This window comes from Thermothelomyces heterothallicus (genome assembly GCF_042370625.1).
Source record: "Thermothelomyces heterothallicus CBS 202.75 unplaced genomic scaffold P884_scaffold_11, whole genome shotgun sequence".
Lineage (NCBI taxonomy): Eukaryota > Fungi > Ascomycota > Sordariomycetes > Sordariales > Chaetomiaceae > Thermothelomyces > Thermothelomyces heterothallicus.
This window is the reverse complement of record NW_027192572.1, coordinates 445,604-465,494: the sequence shown is the minus strand read 5'-3', so window position 1 is coordinate 465,494 and position 19,891 is coordinate 445,604. Positions and strand designations below refer to the sequence as shown.

General features: G+C 58.2%; 10 protein-coding genes across 10 annotated transcripts; 4 read left to right on the top strand and 6 right to left on the bottom strand.

Moving 5' to 3' along the window:
* Positions 1-300: 300 nt before the first annotated feature.
* Positions 301-2,043, bottom strand: P884DRAFT_200392 (uncharacterized protein; the record flags this gene model as incomplete). The annotated part of the gene is made up of 4 exons (XM_069438295.1): positions 301-1,031; positions 1,153-1,483; positions 1,610-1,658; positions 1,778-2,043. 4 exons carry the CDS (start codon positions 2,041-2,043, stop codon positions 301-303), a joined length of 1,377 nt encoding a protein of 458 aa, XP_069297566.1.
* Positions 2,044-4,240: 2,197 nt separating this feature from the next.
* On the bottom strand, positions 4,241-4,597 carry P884DRAFT_176478 (uncharacterized protein; the record flags this gene model as incomplete). Its single annotated transcript, XM_069437321.1, has 1 exon — positions 4,241-4,597. A coding segment is annotated over one exon (357 nt), but the record flags the coding sequence as incomplete, so codon positions are not given.
* A 302-nt stretch (positions 4,598-4,899) lies between these two features.
* Positions 4,900-6,874, top strand: P884DRAFT_292115 (uncharacterized protein; the record flags this gene model as incomplete). Its single annotated transcript, XM_069444141.1, has 2 exons — positions 4,900-6,424; positions 6,827-6,874. Exons 1-2 carry the CDS (start codon positions 5,126-5,128, stop codon positions 6,872-6,874), a joined length of 1,347 nt encoding a protein of 448 aa, XP_069297564.1. The 5' UTR covers positions 4,900-5,125.
* A 491-nt stretch (positions 6,875-7,365) lies between these two features.
* P884DRAFT_173083 (uncharacterized protein) lies at positions 7,366-7,680 on the bottom strand (the record flags this gene model as incomplete). Its single annotated transcript, XM_069437316.1, has 1 exon — positions 7,366-7,680. A coding segment is annotated over one exon (315 nt), but the record flags the coding sequence as incomplete, so codon positions are not given.
* A 46-nt stretch (positions 7,681-7,726) lies between these two features.
* Positions 7,727-8,628, top strand: P884DRAFT_292114 (kinase-like domain-containing protein; the record flags this gene model as incomplete). Its single annotated transcript, XM_069444140.1, has 2 exons — positions 7,727-7,740; positions 7,816-8,628. The coding sequence occupies 2 exons, from the start codon at positions 7,727-7,729 to the stop codon at positions 8,447-8,449; spliced, it is 648 nt and encodes a 215-aa protein (XP_069297562.1). The 3' UTR covers positions 8,450-8,628.
* A 243-nt stretch (positions 8,629-8,871) lies between these two features.
* Positions 8,872-10,693, bottom strand: P884DRAFT_20960 (cytochrome P450-like protein). The gene is made up of 2 exons (XM_069438944.1): positions 9,870-10,693; positions 8,872-9,811 (listed from the first exon to the last, which is right to left on the bottom strand). The coding sequence occupies exons 1-2, from the start codon at positions 10,539-10,541 to the stop codon at positions 8,897-8,899; spliced, it is 1,587 nt and encodes a 528-aa protein (XP_069297561.1). The 5' UTR covers positions 10,542-10,693; the 3' UTR covers positions 8,872-8,896.
* Positions 10,694-11,720: 1,027 nt separating this feature from the next.
* P884DRAFT_200769 (uncharacterized protein) lies at positions 11,721-13,713 on the top strand (the record flags this gene model as incomplete). Its single annotated transcript, XM_069438316.1, has 3 exons — positions 11,721-11,766; positions 11,967-12,274; positions 12,328-13,713. The coding sequence occupies 3 exons, from the start codon at positions 11,721-11,723 to the stop codon at positions 13,711-13,713; spliced, it is 1,740 nt and encodes a 579-aa protein (XP_069297560.1).
* Positions 13,714-13,881: 168 nt separating this feature from the next.
* Positions 13,882-16,187, bottom strand: P884DRAFT_329706 (uncharacterized protein; the record flags this gene model as incomplete). Its single annotated transcript, XM_069445646.1, has 3 exons — positions 15,664-16,187; positions 14,067-15,594; positions 13,882-13,991 (listed from the first exon to the last, which is right to left on the bottom strand). The coding sequence occupies exons 1-3, from the start codon at positions 15,919-15,921 to the stop codon at positions 13,882-13,884; spliced, it is 1,896 nt and encodes a 631-aa protein (XP_069297559.1). The 5' UTR covers positions 15,922-16,187.
* Positions 16,188-16,491: 304 nt separating this feature from the next.
* On the top strand, positions 16,492-17,418 carry P884DRAFT_243397 (40S ribosomal protein uS10). Its single transcript, XM_069440318.1, has 4 exons — positions 16,492-16,550; positions 16,664-16,811; positions 16,884-17,014; positions 17,092-17,418. The coding sequence occupies exons 2-4, from the start codon at positions 16,754-16,756 to the stop codon at positions 17,251-17,253; spliced, it is 351 nt and encodes a 116-aa protein (XP_069297558.1). The 5' UTR covers positions 16,492-16,550; positions 16,664-16,753; the 3' UTR covers positions 17,254-17,418.
* P884DRAFT_259603 (uncharacterized protein) lies at positions 17,419-19,535 on the bottom strand. Its single transcript, XM_069441365.1, has one exon. The coding sequence runs from the start codon at positions 19,444-19,446 to the stop codon at positions 17,602-17,604; it is 1,845 nt and encodes a 614-aa protein (XP_069297557.1). The 5' UTR covers positions 19,447-19,535; the 3' UTR covers positions 17,419-17,601.
* Positions 19,536-19,891: the final 356 nt, after the last annotated feature.

The window sequence follows — 19,891 nt, the reverse complement described above, 5'->3', positions numbered from 1 at the left end:
AGTTGTGCTTAATGGTCTTGCTTCTTGCTTTTTCGTTCCCAAGACGCCATCCGCCCTCCCCTGACAGAATCCTCAAACCTGGGTAACGGTACCCCGAACCCCCCCAAAACGCGCGACATCTATCCGGCAGAAGTCGCAAAGCCGGTCGTTTACTCAACCCACTCGTGGCCAGCCAGGCACGGACAGAAGAACTGCCCAACGACGAAAACAAAACAAGACAAGACAAGACAAGACAAGACAAAACAAAACAAAACAAAAATCTCAGGAGGCGGAGACTGCGTGGATCATCCACCGTGCCGCTCAATCAACCCTGACGACCAACTTGCCCCCGCTGATCTCGCCCCTCCTCATGCGATCCAGGCCCCGGTTCACGCTCTCCAGCCCGCGCTCGACGTCGATGATGTCGGGCGGCGCGACGAGCCCGCGGGCCAGCAACCGCTCGAGCCACTCGACCAGCGCCCGCCCGACCGCCGGCACCTCGTGGAACACCTTGATCGGCACCGTGTGGTACACCACCCCCGCCGGGGCGGCCTCCTTGGGCAAGCCGGTGAGGCCGATCAGGTGGGCGTCGGGCGGGAGGATCGGGCGCGCCGGGCGCTCGCCGGGGCGCCCCCCGTCCCCGTCCGAGTCGTCGTCGTCGTCGTCGTCGGCGGCGGCGGCGGCGGGCGTCCCCGGCGGCGAGGGGGGCGCCCCCCTCGCCGCCGGGTTCTCCTCCTTGTCCTCGGCGCCGTCGTCCTTCTCGGCCTCGTAGTCGCGCGCCAGAGCCCGCGCCAGCCACCCGGCCGAGTCCTTCCCCCTCGTGTCGATGGCGAAGCGCACGCCGCCGCCACCACCGCCGCCGTTCCCGGCCGCGTTGGCGCGGATCACGGCCACCGCCCGCGCCGGGTCGTGGCTGTCGACGAGCAGGTCGGGCCGCGTGCTGCGGTGGTTGGATAGCCGCACGCCGTGCTTGGCCGTGTCGGCTACGGCGATGGTGCGGAGGCCCGCGAGGCGGGCTAGTTGGATGGTGAGGTTGGCGGATGTGGACGAGCCTGTTATTTTGTTTGGTCCCGGGGGGGGGGGGGATTTGTTAGTTGAGTGGATGGAGAGGAGGATGATGGCAGAGAGAGAATAAAGAAGATGGAGGGGGCAAAAAAAAGAGAGAGAGCTTACCTCCCCATACGGCGAGCCAGTCGCCTGGTTGGGCGCGTTCTTGACTGGGGAGCGCGTTGAGACATTCGTCCCTTACGTCGGGAGCGAGTGCGTCCGGCGGGAGCTGCCGGATCAGGGAGTAGAGGTCCGGCCCGTCCAGGACGGAGGAAAAGTCGAGTCCCATGCACACACCCAAGGAGAGAGCGGCGGCCACGAAGGCAACGCCCAGCGTCGAGCCCTCCTCATGGGAGAGGGAAGGGGGGAGGCGGACCGTGTTATAGTCGAGGGCTACGACATAGTGCTGGAAGGCGGACTTGCGCAGGTCTCTGTAGTCTGTCGAGATGACCAGGACCTAGGCTCATTATTAGTATCGGCGGATCCAACAAGCGAGTAATAGAAGGAGAACAAAAAAAGAAAAAAGAAAAAAAAAAAAGGGGGGGGGGGGGGGGGGGGGGCTTGTTCTTACCTTGTCCCCAACCTTGAGTCGTGAAGATGATCGTCGCTTTATTACCTCGCCGGCCAGCTCCCTGCCAGCAATGTATGGTAGTTCCGGAATGGCAAAGTTAAAATCACTTGTCAAGGTTGACAGTCAGCTCATGTAGCGTGCAAGATCGAAGAGGACAAGACGGAAAGATGGTAAACTTACGGGGCCTTCCAATCTACTGGGTTCAGGCCGATGGCCCGCGTCTGGACAAGGACCTCATGATCGTCCCTTAGATCAGAAACCGGGTAGTTCTCGGTCAGCTCGTAAGGCTGGCGTGCCGCGTGTAGTAGGAGGACTGTTTGGGTCTCGGGTGTGATAGGGGCCGTCTTGGATGGGGGTTTCTCCGTCTCTGGTTGTGGCACGCCGGACTTGGAGCGCCCTCGAAAGCCATGCAATGAAACACGCCGGAGAAAGGATACGCCACTCATTGTGCCTGGCAGTTCTGCAGTGAGTGATGAGTAGCGATATGCCCAAAGGAGGTCCCAATACGGGACGACATGCAGTCAAGATAAAGCCTAGCATGGAGCATCGCCGAAAGCCGGTTCCCCCTGGGGAACTGAGCTTGGCTCCTCCCAACAACCCACTTCGATTCAGTTCACAAAACGCCGGTCGTATTGCGCCATTGAACTTCGGTGCAACCCATTGGCCTTTAGGATGGCCCGTCGTTGCGGTTCCCGCTCGACCTCCCCGGGGTCTTACCCCCACGCGGTCTCGATACTGCCATGACTCCAACCTCCAGATTTATGTATGCACGTACATATACATACACTAAGGCATTCTGTTGAGTTGGCGACCACCGGGGTCAGTCTCAATTGGCAGAGCGTGCTCCGGACCGTGACCGGAGAGGATGGGCATTCATCATCGCCCACGTGGATCACGCAATCGCCGAGCGGGATGACCATCATGGCGCCCGGCTACAGCCCGGCACCGGGGATAAAACTACATGGATTCCCACTTCTCTCTTTACGGAGTAGTGTCCAATTCCTTCTCTCTTTTGGTGTACGTAATTTATTAGAAGCGTGTTGTTATTGTTGTTGTTGTTGTTCTTATTGTAATACTTGCTGCCGCCAAGGTGGTCGATCCACTCGTGCATCCTTCGATTTTGTTACAAAATCTTGGGACACGGTTGCTAACTCAGCATACCCGGCTCATCGCTCGCCCGATGTTTTACCGGCCGCGATCCCGTTCGCGTTCCCGGAGTAGGGCCGCCTCCGTAACGACTGCAAACGGCGCTGGCAACGGAGGCCGGAAGGCGTCGCCCATTCTACTTCGTTCATACCCATCGAGCCCTCCGGAACGCGTTCCGCGTATTCGCGATAGAGGTATATTATTGGCGCCAGGATCCCGGCCCCTGTCGGTACAGATAAGGTAGAATGTTAGTACGGGTATTCGGGGCTGGTCGTCGAGGATACTATGCCGTCGGAGCCTCCTTCCTCCCTTCTTCCCCTAACCCTAGAATTCATTCCCCTTCCTCTCTTTCTTATCATTCTTCCTACTCCTGATATACTCCTTGGCTCTGGATCAGATAGAGCGGTATTTGCTTGGGTAGACGGCGGGCTGGCTGCAGGAAGTGATAATATTCATTGCCAGTGATCCCCCCCCTGCTCACGAGCTCGAGCAAGGGAAAATCGGGCTCTGGTTCCCGCACCGTTGCCAAGCCCGACACGATGAGTTCAAAATGCCGCCAAACAAAAACGACTGCTAGCTGTGTTCTTGGTTTTGTCCGCCGCACCCTAGGGCCTTGACGACCGCATGGATAGTACAGACTTCATCCATCTGGTCCAGGCCAAGCCGAGTCCGCTCAGCCAACACCTTCTCGACCCACTTCACCATTCTCCCCATTGCCGCCGCGGCATCCAGCCCCAGCACGTTCCTTGCCCACATCATGAACCCCGTTTCCGACGATGCCATCGCTCGCCTTGGCGGCGACGAAACCCTCGGTATTGTTGCTAGCGCCGAGCGCTGGCTGAGAACACCCCACATGTCCCAAGCTGCGGAGATGCTGTCGGAGCAATGCGACATGCTTGTCCAGGTCACTCACAACCCCGAATCGCGCGGCGTCCATTAGGAGTCGGACGTTGCCCCGAAGGGAGTGGTCATGCTGTTCCATCATAACGGCATTTGCGATTGTGCAAACCAGGGACCCGCCATGTTTCAAGCTCCGCCAAACTCGGGCGGACGTCCTGCAAGTCTGCGGCTTGCGCGGATCTTCGTCCCGGGCGCCTTGCCCTGCCGGAAGGGTCGTTTGTGCCGGCTGGACGATGGACTTTGGGCACCGATGCTTGCTTTTTTAGCATCGGAAGCGCGCTGTCGAGACGGGCGGTCATGTTGTCGTCTCTTCGCTACGCCAGCATGCCTGATCGGCCATACTGGCGGCGACGAATGTCGCGTGGTGCGGCGTGGCGGTGGTGATAGTAGTGGTGGTGGTGGTGGTGGTGGTGGTGGTGGTGGTGGTGGTGGAGGTGTCGGCTGCTGCCGCGCTCTTGGGGTCGAGTCTGGCGGGTTCGCCGGCAGATTGCCCGGGGCGGTGTCCGGCAGCGACGACTCGGTCCGATCCGCCTCGGCAGGCGGCGAACCCGAGAGCCGTGTGTCCCGCAGCTGGGGAGCCGCCGGCGTAGTGGGCGGGAGGAAGGTATTGAAAAAAAGGACTATCGAGTCCAAGGAGCGGCTCGAGGTGAAGTGCTGAAAAGCGCACCAGTGGGTTAGACGGTCGAGGTCGTCGCCGAATGTCGAGGGCGAACAGATGATCTTGATAGCGATGCTGTCCCAAGCTTTCCGCAGTTCTTGTAACCGCTCATCTCGGCGACGCGCCAGCTTCGCATAGAAGTCGTCGACGTCTTTGGCCTCGTGTGCAGCGTCGCTGACGTCGTGGTGGAATGCTTCGTCGCCCTGGATCCTGTAGGGTGCCGTGTTGTACTTCGCTTCCAGTTTCGTGAACAGGTCCTCGGGCGCCAGGCCAACCTTCCACCACTCCCAGCGCCAAGGGGAGTTTTCAGTGAAGTCCGGAATCCAGGCCTCGCGTGAGCCAGCGTCCATTGCGCTCTGGGTTTTTAGCATGACAAAATGAGAGAGAGGGAGAGAGATGGCCAACGAATGGCGGAGCTTGAGCAGGGGTCGAGCAAGCCCGCGAAGCGAGCACGGACCCCTCTCTGGTCTTTTCCCGCTGGCTCACCACTTCCCCATCAACCAAGCCACAGCGTTCAAGTCCTTGGCGACAACTGGCCCCACCAACCATTTCCACTTCACGAGCCGCCAGCCTCGGTACGTACGCATGTGAGCATACGGCCAACCTGCATCAGCAGAGGTTGGTTGATTGGTCGAGACCGTCACTCAACACAGCTCGCGCTCAAACATGGCGTGTCGTGTCAGCCCCACGTTGGTTGGTCGCCGGCATGGAGGCGGGGGGAGGGCATTGGAGGGCGTTTCCTTCATAGTTGGATAGTTACCGACCACCTCGTCTTCCAGGCCTATTTAACCGCCCGCCTCTTCATTCTCCCTCAGCACCAAGACATGGCTGATCATCAGTCGGAGCCGGAGGGCGACGGGTCGCTGGTCCAGTCGACCCAGCCTTTCGACGACGACGACGAGTCGTCCAAAGCTCGACTGGCGTCTGCCCTCGGCCACCATACCACGTCGACCCAGGCCTTTGACTCCCAGGACCTAGCGTACAAGGCCCGCCTCCAAGCAGCCCTTGGTGAGCAACCTCATGCCGATCCCGATCCCGATCCCGGCCGACCTAGCACCGACGATGCTGCACATGTGCTTGCACCGACTCGAGCCGAAGCCGCACACGCACCCACGCAGCAGAACCCCCAGGAGCCGGAACCCGTGAATGGCCTCCTGGATGCCACCGACGATGGCCCGCGCCTGCTTTTTCTGCCGTCGGATCCGGAATCCTTCGAGGTGAGGCATGCTGAAGTTCAGGGTTACCAGAGCTCAGCGGGTGAATGGATGGATGCGCTGTGGGAGGTTGACGAGGACGAGAGCGTCGAGACCATGAGGGTTCTAGCCGTCTCCCAGTCCCTCTATAACGTTGCTTGCGATGTCACGACCCGTGGGACCTCTACGACCGCCGTCCTTACATTCCGGGTATTTTTCGACCCTTCGAGTGACGACGTTACCCTGGTCAACACTGGCCGCACTTCAACAATCCTGGTTATCGGAGGGGGGCAACCGGATAGTCCCCGACAGCAAGAGACCCGCATATATCCTTCGTCGGTGGCCCAGCTCGGCCCTGGGCAATGGGATATATCTTCGCCTACTCACGGCTGCACTACGAAAATGTTGGTCCTCCATCGTCGCTTTCTTCCATCCTTGGCTCTCCCACCCTTGGCTCTCCTATACTCGGCTCGCGCCTCCTCCTCGGAACAGCCCAGCAAGAAAAGAGGCATCTCACCGGCTGCTCGAGACCCGGACGCGAAGCGAACTAGGGGAGCAGGGCCGCCTGTCAACATCCGTACGCTCTCGGCCGTTCGGAACCAGGGAGTCAATGCCGCCACTTCACACCCGCTCATCGACCTCCGGACCGGCCGGACAATCGAGCTCATCGGATCAAGGCCCGGGGAGAACTACTCGGTTACACGCATCGAAAATCTGTCCAACTCTCGGTCCTCTTCTGTTTGGCGAGCTATAATCTCGATCCTGACTCCTGACCATCCGTCCGTTGTCGCTAAGGTACTAAAGCTGTCAAGTAGCGTCAAGTCAACTGCGGTCATGTGGCTACGCGAGACGAGCATTCACTCGAAGCTCAGCGCTGGCGGGCTCCCTACCATTGTGCAGCTGCTAGGCCTAGATGCACGCCTACATACAGTAAGTGGTCAAAAGTCTGGGACCGCCCCCACATTTCCCAGCCACCTACATTTTTACCACCAGACTTTAATACAGGATATCTCAATAGCCACAAATTGTATAGGAAAACTATTTACATTAGATAGTAGCCCTGTCTCTAAGCTTTAATATTTTATATACCACCCCCTGGCTTTTTTGACTACGGCTAGCCGACGTAGCATTCCCTAGATTAGCTTGTCAATTAGCCCCTGATCAATAGCCTACCACGCCTCCCACAGGCACTTGGTAAACTCTTCAATATCTAGCCTGTTCTGCCTTAAATTCCATAGATCTGGGAACATCGTATATAGCCTCCGTTTGAGAGCTGCCTATACGTGTTCAATGGGGTTTAAATCAGGGCTATATACGGGCCATTTAATCTAGGAAATCTTCTACGCCAGGAGCCACTATTCGGTCGATTCGGATATATAGATAGGAGCGTTATCCTGCTGAAAATGCTAGGTCTCATCGTAACAAGGTAGAAGGCCCTCTTCTAGAGCCCTCTGATACGACTAGGCTATATAGCTATAGCGTAAAGTGCTCAGATCCCTCTCTATAATAATAAGCTCACTCCGACCACCTACCTATATTACCCCCTATACTATAATGGTAATATTTGCCTGTATATGGTTCTTTAAGTTAATAAATTGGTGGTCGTACTTCTTAGAAGGAAAACGGAATACCTAGGTAGTTAGATTTAAAGTATTATTCTAATAGGAACACTTATCGGAAAAGATAGTCTAAGATTATTAGAAATATCTAATAGAATAAGTATACTATATTTAACTTACCTGTATTAGTTTATCCGTCTTTCTAAGCTAATTATATATAAAGTTATACCAATCTTTCGCTACCTCCTTTGACAAGGGAATCCTCCTTTTGGCACGCCATTTCCGTAGATAATAGGCTCGGAGGCATCGTCGAATAGTTAAAGGTAATACTTTCTTCCTAACCGTATTGATCAGAGCCTTCCGTGCTAGGCGTCGGTTTTTCTTGACCATCAAAAGGATATACCGTTTTTCCGAACGCGAAAGAACCTCTAGACGGCCACTTCGAGGTCGGGAGTCAAAAGTGTGGTTAGATTTCCATAGTTTAATTATGTGGTGGATGGCATGTCGAGATACGCCAAAGAGGGTTGCTAGGGATCGCTCGCTTTGGCTAGTAGCTATAAGGCTGTAAATAACCATTCGAATATGTGGGCTTAATTCCTGGTTTGGCTGGTGGTTTACCATCAATTTGCGTATAAAATCGTGTAGATTGAGGGCCATATCGTTGAATTGTAGGATGTTGAAGAAAAGGTAGGATACGCGTGGGTGTCGCGAAACGCGTTTAAGTGGGTGGGGTGGTCCGGGATTTTTGACCCCTGATTGTAGCCTCTATCTTGAGGACATCGCCGCGCCGTCCCTTGCCCAGCGGGCCTGGCGCGGGCCTGACGACTACTTCTCGGGTACCCCTACAGACGCCCGCCGCGTCCTGGACGATATGGCCTCGGCTCTCGCCTTCGTCCACGAGACCGGCATCACGCATAACGACATCAAACCCGGCAATATCCTCTTCAGTCCCGCCCGCGGTGCCGTGCTTATCGACTTTGGGCTGAGCAGCGACAGCACGCGTGCTTCGGCAGCAGTAACGCAGACGGCGGGGACGCCCTGGTACGTCCCGCCCGAATTCATGGATAATCCCCAAACTGGTCGAGGCCCGCCGGGGGACGTCTGGGCTCTTGGTGTGGTAATGCTATACCTGCGCCGCCGGCTGCGCATTCCGGATAAGAGCACAGATTGGCAGATCTGGGCAGTTGCGTCTCAAAGGAGTCCGGATGCCGTGGCCGCAATGGGGAAAATGTCGATATGGGTCGCGAAGGTGTTGGCTGAGCGGGCACAGCTTGGCCTTGACCAGATGGATGAAGTCATCCGCGGCATGACCGAGCCAGAGCGCTCGGACCGCTCTACTATCAACGCGGTCGTCAAGGCTCTGGGGTGCGGGGAACAAGAACAAGAAGGCGACTAGCAGACATTGGGGGCATCTTGAACTTATCGCGTTGGGCTAGGTTGCTCCGGGCAAATGCTGGTCGTGTCAGGACCTGATCGCAGGTACTAGTGTTAAGCTCGTGTTGCGTGGGTCATCGTACCGCGTTCATTTATGTGAGGTTTCATCAAGATACCTAGTATAGATGGATAATTTAATAGGCAGGATGCTGTCTGGCTAATTCTTGCGGTCGGCATCTCGGTGGAGAATCTCCCGAAGGCTACTCTGTAAGTTTGGCTCCAGATCAATGGCCAATCATTAATTAATTACTGTTTCGAGATATTCGTCGTTGGGATGGGAGTAAAATCTCAACGCAATCACTTGTATTCAGGTCGAGTATTTCAAATGAACACAAAGCACTGAAACAAGTTTTGTGTTAATTATTACCCAAATGTCTCTCATACTACGCGCCTGCGTCGCTTGACGATATCACAACTCCCGTCTCCGGAACTCGACCATCGGCCCATCCTTCAGACTCGTGAAAATATCCACCAGCTGGAACTCCCCAACTCTGTCCCTCCCGCAGCCCGCACCAGGTTTGCCCTCCCCGGGGTCAGCGACGCCGACCGCCTTGCGCAAATCATACAAGAACAACACCCTCGCCAAAGTAAGAGTCATCTCGACGTACGCAAGGCCCTTGCCGATGCACCCGCGCGGCCCGATCGAGAAGGGGCAGAAAGCGCTCTGCGCGAGCGCCACCTGGGCCTCGTCGCTCACGTCAACGCCGTCCCCTTTCTCGCTGCCAACGATCCACCGCTCAGGCCGGTACGCGAACGGATCCGGGTAGTAGGCCGGGTTGTGATGGATGGCATAGTGCGGGGTGCCGACGATGATGCCCGCAGGGATGTGCTCGCCATCGATGGTCATTCCCCCCTTCAGCACCTCGCGAGGCAGCAGACCGCCGACTGAGGGCGACAGGCGCATGGCCTCGTCGATGCAAGCGCGCAGGTAGACGCACGCGTTGAGCTGCGCGCCCTGGTGGATATCCTCGAGGGACGCGAACTGGGAGCGGATCTCGGCCGTGACTTTGGCGAGAGCGTCTGGGTGGCGGACGAGGTAGAAGAGCGTTGCGGCCATGGCGGTGGAGGTCGTGTCCGAGCCCGCAATGATGAGGAGATTGGACTCGCCCCAGAGTTCGGGCGTGGTGAAGCCCTGGCCGGTTTCCGGGTCGCGAGCCTTGAGAAGGTGATAAAAGAAGTCGCGGCGATCGGTTTCGTCACCCAACGCTGTGCGCTCGGTGAGTTGCTGCCGGCTATATGCCATGTACCTCGCGCGGCCAGCCGCGATCCTGTGGAAGAGGATCTTGTCCAAGCTGAGCTTGTTGATGATGGGCATGGTGCCGCACTGCGCCTGTTAGATCGAGGGAAACTGACGGATATCTTTCTTTCCATCCGATACTTACAAGAAGATGCCTCTGCGCCGCGACGCCAACGAGATCGACGGCGTACCGGTTGTCCGGGCGGTCGAGCATGTGGAAGGCCTTCCCAAAGCAGAGGTCGCCCAGGATGTCCATGGCAAGCCAGTTGCACCAGTCAGACATGTTCTTGGGCGAACTCCACCCCTTCTTCTCGTGAATCACGCGTCCATAGTCTCCGATGGCCTCGCAGAAAGTGCGGATGTTGGCCAGGATGTACCGCTCAACCTCCTTGATGGCGCCGTCCGAGAAGGCGTGCGAGAGGACACGGCGCTTACGCGCGTGGAGATCTTTGTCACGGGCGTTGTGGGTGTTGGGCGCCGGGTGCACAAAGGCGTCGTAGAACTCGGCCTTGCGGACGTTGGCGCGGAAGCCGTAGATGTCCTTCAGGGCCGTGTTGGAGTTGATTGAAAGCGAGTTGGGTCCGAAGCGCACAAACTTGCCGTATTTCTCGTGCATCCGCCAGAACTCGAGGTGGCGATCACCCCTCCAGGCGTAGTAGAGCATGTACGCATCGGTGAGTTTGGCCAGGAACGGGCCCGGGTACTTGGCCAGCGGGTGGAAGAAGAGTCGGTAGATGACCAGGCATGTTGTGTAGAGGAAGCCAGAGATGGCCACCAAGCCCAGCCAAAGCTGGAGGTGTTCGGCACTGAAGGTCATGGCGAGGAGAAGTTCGGTCGGTCGCTCAGCTCATGAAAACCGAAGAATGCTCGGGGAAGCTCGACACACATCTACCGACAGGAAGAAGTCGAGCTTAAGTCAAGGTTAGGCAACGGGCAGAAGGCCGATTTAGATAAACGGCTGCTATTCCTACACCGGGCTATCCGATGCATTCTCATCAACCAAAGGAATAACATCATTGGGCAATCGTGCTGGTCTCGAAGCTTCCTGTTTTCCTTCTGCGAGCGCTGGTGTGAGAGAGTTCGGCTTTCCGCGGCATAAACCGGTGAGATCATAAGGGGCTTTATCTGACTTTATCACTAAACAATGATGTCCCCGTGCCCTTTTGGGTCACAAACCATGCCTCGGACTTAGTCAGACCCTTGTTTGTGATCCGTCCTCCAATAATGGGGGGAGAATAATCGGTACTGGAGGAGCCCCTCCAGGAAGGTGCTGTGCGGAATGAGCGGAAGTTGCTTGATCTCGGTGACAGGCGGCTCTGTACGGGGCACCAGGGTCCTTCTCCAGACGCCATAATAAAGGCGGGGCTCCATGGAGCCCCAGATACGAAGATCTGGGGTTGGCCATTTGGGGGTGCTTTTCAATCTACGCAGTTAAGGACGGTTCACAAATCCATGACGCGGGGTACTACCGAGTTGGAAGTTGTGCCCGCAGTATGGAGTAAGCGCGAGGAATCCCCGCACCTCATTGGAATCATCAACCTTAGTAAGCACCACGGCCTTGACTTCAGCCATCGATTTGTTGTTTCGATTCATCGCGAGGAAAACAAAGGAAAGCCAGGTTGCATCAGTATTTTCGGTTTAGATCGACGATGCAATAGATGAATGGCTCCGTACGTCAGCGTGCAGGGGGGCAATTCTATAGAAGGAGTTGTACCAGCATGGAAACCTTCGGCATACAGCGGCCTTGTTGGGTCCGCTCGTGGTGCTCTGGCTCGGCAGGCGGGGCGTCGAAGCCACATTGGCTCTTGCGTTACGTCGGTCCTTGGCATGGAAACAGATCGTGGCTATGTGTGTGGCTGGAGCTGCCGTTTTGATGCGAGGCTGAGAAAGGCTGGAAACTAAACGGCAACTTCGAGACTCGCCAACGATCAGGACCGATCTGTTGTATTCCGCCCGTCGACAACGTTTTTGGTCGGTCGAAGATCATAGCCAAAAAATGACAGTCTGCCGGTATTACCAGCAGGGCTATTGCCGTTACGGAAGTACGAAGGTTGCCTTTTTCCCTCTATTTTTTTCTTTGCATTTCCTTGACGAGACGCGCAACGCTATTGGGGCGCCGTTCGGACTTCGATGATGCCTTCTGTTACCTATGAGAGGCCACTATTCCCGACGTTACCCAGCTTCGTGCCGCTTGCGCATGTTCGGCTAGATTCCTGGCTAACGATTGCTACTATATTGTCAGATGCCTGCAAATTCGAGCACCCTCCGAAAGGAGGGCAACAAAACTACAACCGCTTCGGCGCCCTGTCTGGGCAAGGCAATCAAGGGATGGGCGGGCGAGCTTCAGATACTCCGGCATACCCCGGTCTAACTGCCGAAGCAATCGAACGAGACCTCCGATCCGAGCTACCTCAATGGATTCTGTCATGCTATGGCCCAGGGCGGGATGCCCCAGAGCAACTCTGGGGTGGATATCCGCGTGAACAAAGCTTCGAGGAGATTCGGCTCCATTTTATGCTAGGAGCAATGGCTGGGAATCCCCAGGGCGCTGTGGGTTGACCACCGGCCTGAGGTCTTGGGGGGTATCTGCTGACCCTTCGCAGCTCAGCGATATCCAAAATCTGTACCAGAACGCCCAACAACAGATTCAGCACACCCTCAACAACATTCCAGCGGCAATACAGTTCATAATCGACGCAGCGAAGACACACCCAAATCGAATAGACGTTTGTAAGGCAACCAGTGGAGGAGCTGCTCCCGGTGGCGCATTCGGCAGCCAAAGGAGCGCTTTTCAACAGTCTGCACCGTCCGCAAACCCGTTCGGCGCGACCTCTGGCCCGACAACTGGTGGCGGCGTCTTTGGGCAACCTGCCACGCTGGGTCAAAAACCGAACCCGTTCGGCGCTCCTGCCGCCGCGCCGGCCTTTGGTCAGCCGGCAACTCTAGGAGGTTCATCACCTTTTGGCCGACCGGCGCAAACAACCAGTGCCTTTGGTCAGACTAGCGTGCTTGGTGCCAAGCCGAACCCGTTTGGGGCGCCATCACTAGGTCAGCCAGCGCAACCCGCAGCTCCTGCCTTCGGCCAGTCAGGATTTGGGCAGCCCGGGATATTGGGGCAACGACCGAACCCTTTCGGGACGCCAGCAGGGGGAGGAGGAGCCTTCTCGACTGCTGCACAGCCCGCACCGCAAAATAACCCCTTCGGCCAGCCAGCACAACAACCGCAGCAAGCCCCGACTGCCCCTAATCCGTTCGGCCAACCAGCGAATAACCAGCCTGCAAATAACCCCTTTGGACAACCATCTGCCGCAAGCCCTTTTGGGCAGCCAGCAACTGCAACCCCAAGTCCCTTTGGCCAACCTCCGCAGCAGCAGCAGCAGCAGCAGCAGCAGCAGCAACAACAGCAACAGCAACAGCCAGCAATCAACCCCTTCGGCACATCGGCCACAAATGCGGCTCCGGCCAATCCATTCGGCGCGCCTGCCACAAGTACAGCCCTAGCCAACCCCTTCGGACAGCCCGCCACCACTTCGCCATTTAGCGCGGCCGGCGAGACCACTGCCGCCTCGGTTCCCAACCCGTTCGGCCAACCCAGCACGCCCGCGCCTACCTCCACACCCGCAACCGCCAGCGGCGCAAACCCCTACGGCCCCAACGCTACGCGTCAGCATCCTGACATATCTACCTACGCGACCCATAACCCAGACAAGACGTTGCGTATGTTTAAAGGCAAGCCCGTTACCTACGAGGAGCCGAAGCCAGGGTCGAAACCAGTGCCGATGGTGCGGAACTTCGACGGGACAATGGTTCGCATCTGGATGCCTAACGGGGCCCCGCCGTACACTACCCAGACCGAGGCGGAACCTGAAAAGTACCAGGACCCTACTGTCATGCAGCAGTGGAAGGCGTTCGTGGAGACGGGAAGGTTTGCTGGCGGGGTCATGCCTGAGGTACCACCAAAAAGGGAATTTTGTATGTGGGACTTTTAAAGGGTGGACCGTAGACCACCCTTTGGATGATATGGCTCTTGTTCGAATTTTCCTAGACTTCCGTCAGGTTGCTTGTATATGTTGCGGCGGCGATTGTTCCTCTTGTAGAGAGCGGTTGAGATGGGAGGGAGATAGGATACCGAACTCGACCAATTAATCCCTGATCGATCAGCCAGCAAACCCGGCCCTTGCCATTTTCCTTGCCCTCTGATCCCGCCGGTTATGGTTCGCCCGGCTCCCCTTGTTGGCCTCTTTTCTCCTTCTTGCGAGGTCCGAGTCTGGGCCCGGTGACGCTGCTGCACCTCCACCCCTACTGCCGCGTCCTCCTCTCCCCCCCCTGCCACGGCCCCTACCACCACCACCTCCTTCCTCTCCATCATCACCCGCCCGCCACGCCGTGCTCGGCAACTCGGCCTGCTCCCCAGTCCACTCCCCGTACCTCGCCGTCAACCTCCTCTTCATCCCGGCATCCCGCCCCAGCATCACCGCCCACCCCTCGATCGCCTCATCCGTCAGGCCAGTCTCGGCCCGCAGCCTGGCCCTCTCACTCCCCTTCCTCGCCCCCGTATCCCGCGCAAACGCGCCGGGGTTCGCCACCCACGCGCGGAAGAGGGTCGCCTCCGCGTCCTCGGGCAGCGCAGAAGCGCCGTCGTTGTCGTTGTCGTTGTCGTTGTCCTTGTCCTTGTCGTAGCCGTAACCGTCCAGCGGCGGCGCGGACGCGTCGACGGTCCCGCCCACGTCGGCGGCGTCGTACGTGTCGTCGCGCTCGTCGTCGTCCGAGTCGAAGGCGGCCAGGGCCGAGAGGATGGCCGACTTGCTGCTGGCCGTCGGCCGCTGCGCGAGCAGCGCGTCGGCGTCGCCCGGGCGCTTGCCGATGTGCAGCTTGCCGGCGCGGCCCGCGAGCAGGGCGAGATCGTCGTCGTCGTAGTCGTCGTCGTTGTTTGGGGTGGGTGGGTTGGGAGGGCTCAGGGGTGGGGTCGGACGTGGGACGAACGAGTCGCGGCGTGGTTTGAGGGGGGATGGCTGCTGGGGAGCGAGGTCCTCGGAGCGGTTGGCGGATTGGAGATGTGGCGGGAGGGAGTCCTCGAGGAGGTGGGAGATGACTTCCTCCGTGTTGGAGGCGTACTCGTCGAGGAGCTTGGAGATGAAGGCCGTGCCGAGATCGGGGAAGAGGTCCTGGATCTGAGAGATCTGGCTCATGCGGTGGACGTTCAATTCTTGCTGGGCTTGGGCTTCGTCATACTCGGCGATGCCTTTGCCCTTGTCGATCTTGCGCTTGATGAGACGCTTAGGTTTGGTCAACCCGCCGCCGGGTTTCTTGAAGGCTGACAACTCGGCAAGGACAGACTTGGTTCGGTTGGAAGGGGTGGCAGATTCCTCGAGTTTCCGCTGTAGTCGTTGGAGAAGAGGCGTGGAGGTTACAAGCTCGGCCACCAGCGAGTCGTTGACGTTAAGCGGTCCCGCCCTGTGCGTGTCTGCGGCGGCCTTGAGAGAGTAGAGCTGGTCTGTCAGAGCCGACATTTTTTGCCCGTCCGCCAGACCGGTAAGACAGAGGTACGTCGTCGCTATCAGTGCCCTCCTCAGCGGCGGGTTGGTAATTTTATAGCAGCTGATCAGTCCGTCCACAAAGTCGCTCCCAGCGACAAAGAATTCGGCCACTGAGGTAGAGACTCGGATGAGGTCGTTTACCCTCTCCAACCGCTCCTCGATGCCCTTGAGATCGCCCCCATTGAGACCAGCATCCATATTTTTGATGAGGAATCTTTTGAGGCTAGACAGGGAGCTGTCCAAGTGTCCCTTCGAGTTGGCCGACAAGCTATCAAGCAGAGGTTCAACCTTCTTTTTGCCGTAAACGCGGCTTAGATCGGACAAGAACTCCCACTGAACCAGTCCAGGTGGTGGCGACGGTGACCGAAGAAGTCTGGCAACAACACGAAAGCAATCTTTCACCAGGCGCTTTGCTGCGGAAGAAGAACCCAGTGTCGCCGCGCCGCCCAGCGCGACTTCTCGTGTGAAAGAAGTGAGAAAGGCTTGTAAGCTGTCATCGTTGATGGAGATTGTGCTAAATTCCGGGTCGGAGAGGGAGAGGTGACGGCCGAGGAGCGCTACCCAAGCGTTGAGACAGGAAACCCATTCGTCGGCTGGGAGTTGGTCCCGCCATGCCGCTATCGGGAACAGCGCGAAGGCCGGGAGTCGCGAGGAAGTCATGGTGCTGATCGATGAACGGCCGGAGACAAGGGGGGTTGCATATACTTGTAAACAAAATTTCCGTTGAAGCTGACAAGGTTGTAGCAAGAGAGGGACGGGTGCCCTCGAGGACCACTGGAAGAGGAAAAAAAAGCAACACGCAGTCAACAGATTATAAACTCGGTCCAGAGTGCGACGGGGTGAAGGCCGTCAGTTTTACCACCATTCCAGCTCAAAAGCATGGATATATGGTGGTTGATGTACTGAGGCGAGGCGTAATGCAGCTTGCCCCTCCATGATGTTACGGAGTATGTACACCCCGAGCTCACCGGATGTGTCATTGACCGCGGGGCGGAGTACGTATTACATTACGGATGCGCATGGGTAACGACATCGTTACGAAATAACGTTAGGTACCTGCACAGAGTGAACCCGAGAATCGAAACCTACAAGCCACACCAGGTTGCCTCCTCCGCAGGACGAGCTGGGGTTTGTGGAGGTGGGTTTGAGCCACAGTGATGTGGGGCTCAGCAACCCTCGCCAAGACTTCACCCCACCAGATTGGAAAATGGGAAAAAAAAGTCCACGATCGTGAATTCTCCGCCGAACAACTCATCACGCTTCAAAGCCTTCATCACTTTGCCGAACCGGTACGTTGCCTAGCTTTCCCGACTTGATTTCGCAATGCCCTCTCGTCTATCGGCTCGAAAGCACAGAGAGACGAGAGGGCGCAATTGGAGGAAGCTTGACTAACCGTCCGCAGTCGAGCACCGCGTTCGAGTCGTGAAGGCAACGCTCTTGCAGTCAATCGAAGAATCCCTCTACCTCGAACTTTCCGAGACCGATCAGCAAGATGTCTTACAACAAGCCCGAGAAGGACTTCGGCGAGGCGCCCAAGGTCCACAAGATCCGTGCGTAGCCTCGACGACCGAGAAGGGGGGGGGCAGAACCTTCGCGAGCTGACAATGAAACTCCAACCGCAGGCATCACCCTGACCTCCCGCAAGGTGCAGGCCCTCGAGAAGGTTTGCCAGGAGCTCATTGAGCGCGCCAAGAACAAGGACCTCCGCGCCAAGGGCCCCGTCCGTCTGCCCACCAAGAGGCTCAAGATCACGGTGTGTTACCATCCCACTCCCTGCCGAAATCGGACATTGAGAGGCGTGAAGCTGACCGGAGGCCGGCCACCAAACAGACCCGCAAGACCCCTTGCGGTGAGGGTTCCAAGACCTGGGACTCGTACGAGATGCGCATTCACAAGCGCCTGATCGACTTGACTGCTCCTACTGAGATCGTCAAGCAGATCATCATCAACATCGAGGCTGGTGTCGAGGTTGAGGTCACGATTGCTGCCTAAGCGCGGAGAAGAGACACAGAGGAAGGAGATGCCGGGATCGGTAGTTTGATAATACACTCATGCTGTCCCGGCCCAACGACTATTGTGTTTCCTGTGGCTCGCTCGCTGTGAAGTGCTAAACACGTAATGACATGCTCCAGGGAGAAGGGAAAGGAGCTTTTTTTTCCGGCATTTGCACAGTATTTTATTGTATATGTACAGGGGTAAAACCTCGCAATTAGAACAGCGAGGGAGAAGGGGGCCGGGGAGGTGCTGGTGCGGAGTAGAACTCGCTCCGATTGACGCTCGTAACCTCCAGGCCGTTCACTCCACGCCACGCGCTAATACTAGGCCGCTAAAGAAGAACACTTATTGCTTGGACTGCGTTGGCTCCGAGTTCGTCGTCTCGGTAGCCCCCGTCGACTTCGCGGCGGGTATTGGCGACGGCTCGGGAACGGGCTCCGACTTCTTCTTCTTCTCCGAAAAGACTTGTTCGAAATCGGCGCGCTTCCGCTCCTGCAGGCTCTGCTTGACCTTCTCCTGCTCGACCCACGTGGCCCGGGCCAGGGGCAGCTGGATGCCGCCGGCCTCGAGGTGTTCGGCCAGGCGGGTGGCGGCGGCGAGGTAGCTCTGGTAGGACACGTAGGTGCCCTTGAGCCAGCGGCTGCCGCCGGAGCCCGTCTTGAACTGGCGGCGGCCGTGGAGGACGGTGCGGTTGTCAAAGATGACGCACTCGCCCTCCTTGAGCTTGAACTCGACCACGTTGTGGTCGTCCTCCAGGATGGCCTGGAACGTGTTGGCGGCGCGCTTCCACTGGTACAGGTTCCGGCCGCGCGACGGGCCCGACGCCAGCTTGAAGGTCGCCTGGAACGGCGGGGCCCACCGGACCTCGCTCGGGATGCCCTTGGCGCCCTGCTTGATGGTCTGGCGGGTGGCGAAGTAGTGGTCGTCGCCCTTGCGGTAGCCGAACCAGACGCTGAGCTCGGCCAGGCGCTTGTACGCCGCGGGGTCCTTGAGCCGCAGCTCGTAGGCGGCGCGCACGCCGTGGCTAAAGAGCGACTCGCCGCCCTCGCAGCTGTTGGACAGGCAGTGCAGCATCTGCAGGCCGGGCACGGGGTCGTAGTACAGGAGGTCCTGGTGCAGGCCGAGGAACTTGTCCGTGTAGGCCACGTTCTCGGCGTGGGGCTTCGCCCTGACGTCCCAGGTGCGCCCGTAAAAGGTCTCCTGGATGGGGCCGACGCGGTTGGCGATCCGCTCGACCGCGGCCTCGTCCGACGGCACGTCGGTGATGATGATCAGGCCGGTCTGGCGGAGGTCGAGCAGGGCTTCCCAGAAGGCGGGCTCGTCGCTCAGCCAGTCCTTGTAGCTGACGCGGCAGCGGCCCTCGGCCAAGAGCGCCTCGTACTGGGCCTTGTCCCAGAGGATCCTCTCCGGGTCGCGGGTGACGACGCGCCCCCGCTGCCACTTGTCGTCCATCAGCCACTCCTTGACCTCCTCGGCGGGGAAGACGGACTTGTGCGAGGCGCCACCGCTGGGGGGGTCGTTGGCCCAGACGATCTCGAGAGTGCGGTCGGTGGTGACCTGTGCCGATTCGATCACCGGGCGGTCACGGAGCTCGGTGGTCGAGAAGTTCTTCTGGCCAGAGTCGGGGTCGACGCAGAGGTGGCACGGGCACGAGTCGCGAAGCCAGAGCGGGGAGAGGACGAGGTCGGGGTTCGAGGGGGTGTCCCACCAGCGGAACTTCAACTTCTGGCTATTGAACTCGACGACGCCGGCGTCGTTCTTCATCCTGGTGAACCGCTCCGGCTTCTTGGGCTGCTTCTTCTTCTTCTTCTTCGTCGTCGTCGCCTTTCCTTTCGCGGATGTCTTGTTGGATCTGTCTCCCCCGGGACGATCTCCAGCCTGGATATCGCCCGTCTGGGCACCCTCAGGAACCTGCACATCACCATCCTTCTGGCCTTCCGCCGCGGTGGCCGCCTGCGTGTTCTCTTGGCCACTGTTCTGGGCGTTCGTGTGGTTGGAACGCACCGTGCTTAGGCGGCAATGCTGGAAGGAGGGGATGAAGCCGGTACGTTGCGGGGTGGCGGTTGGACCACTGCAGGGCTGCTGCTGCTGCTGCCAGAGCCGAAGCGATGCGCGCGTTGAGGACAAGACGGGCGAGCAACGAGCCGCCAAAAGCCCAGCAGGGCGTGTCACGCGTAGTGCTCGCTCCATGCTTGGGGGGAGGGGAAGGGGGGGAGACCGAGGAAGAGATCGCGAGCGCGCAAGGAGCAACGCAAGCTTGGGAGAGCCGGAGCTTGCTCGGGAAGATATGGGGAAGCTCGGTTCGTGGCCGGGACGAGGTTCTGCAGGAGCTCCTGCAGGGTCGGGTACAGATGCGGGCACATGCGGGCCAGAACCCCTCCATGCCCCTGGTAGTTAATCCCATGTGGGGTTCAGAACGTTCAATCAGGCCATTGGATGAACCGAACAGAACACAGCAGAAACAACAACCGAGATGTTACCCGCCTGTGGACAGCCAAGAAGAGACCGTGCAAAAGACGACCACACCTGACCGGTCCGGCCCGACTGACTGAACAGAATCATCTCATACCAACTTCATTTTTTATCACGTGTGCTGTACTTTGCGGATTAAATCAGGTGCACATAGCCCTCTCAA

Bases quoted from the DNA above. Each gene is read 5' to 3' on its own strand.
- P884DRAFT_20960 (XM_069438944.1), bottom strand. From the start codon at position 10,541: ATGACCTTCAGTGCCGAACACCTCCAGCTTTGGCTGGGCTTGGTGGCC. The intron at 9,812-9,869 runs GTAAGTATCGGA...TAACAGGCGCAG, and splicing joins CGGCGCAGAGGCATCTTCTT to TGCGGCACCATGCCCATCAT.
- P884DRAFT_243397 (XM_069440318.1), top strand. From the start codon at position 16,754: ATGTCTTACAACAAGCCCGAGAAGGACTTCGGCGAGGCGCCCAAGGTC. The intron at 16,812-16,883 runs GTGCGTAGCCTC...CTCCAACCGCAG, and splicing joins GCCCAAGGTCCACAAGATCC to GCATCACCCTGACCTCCCGC. The intron at 17,015-17,091 runs GTGTGTTACCAT...GCCACCAAACAG, and splicing joins CCAAGAGGCTCAAGATCACG to ACCCGCAAGACCCCTTGCGG.
- P884DRAFT_259603 (XM_069441365.1), bottom strand. From the start codon at position 19,446: ATGGAGCGAGCACTACGCGTGACACGCCCTGCTGGGCTTTTGGCGGCT.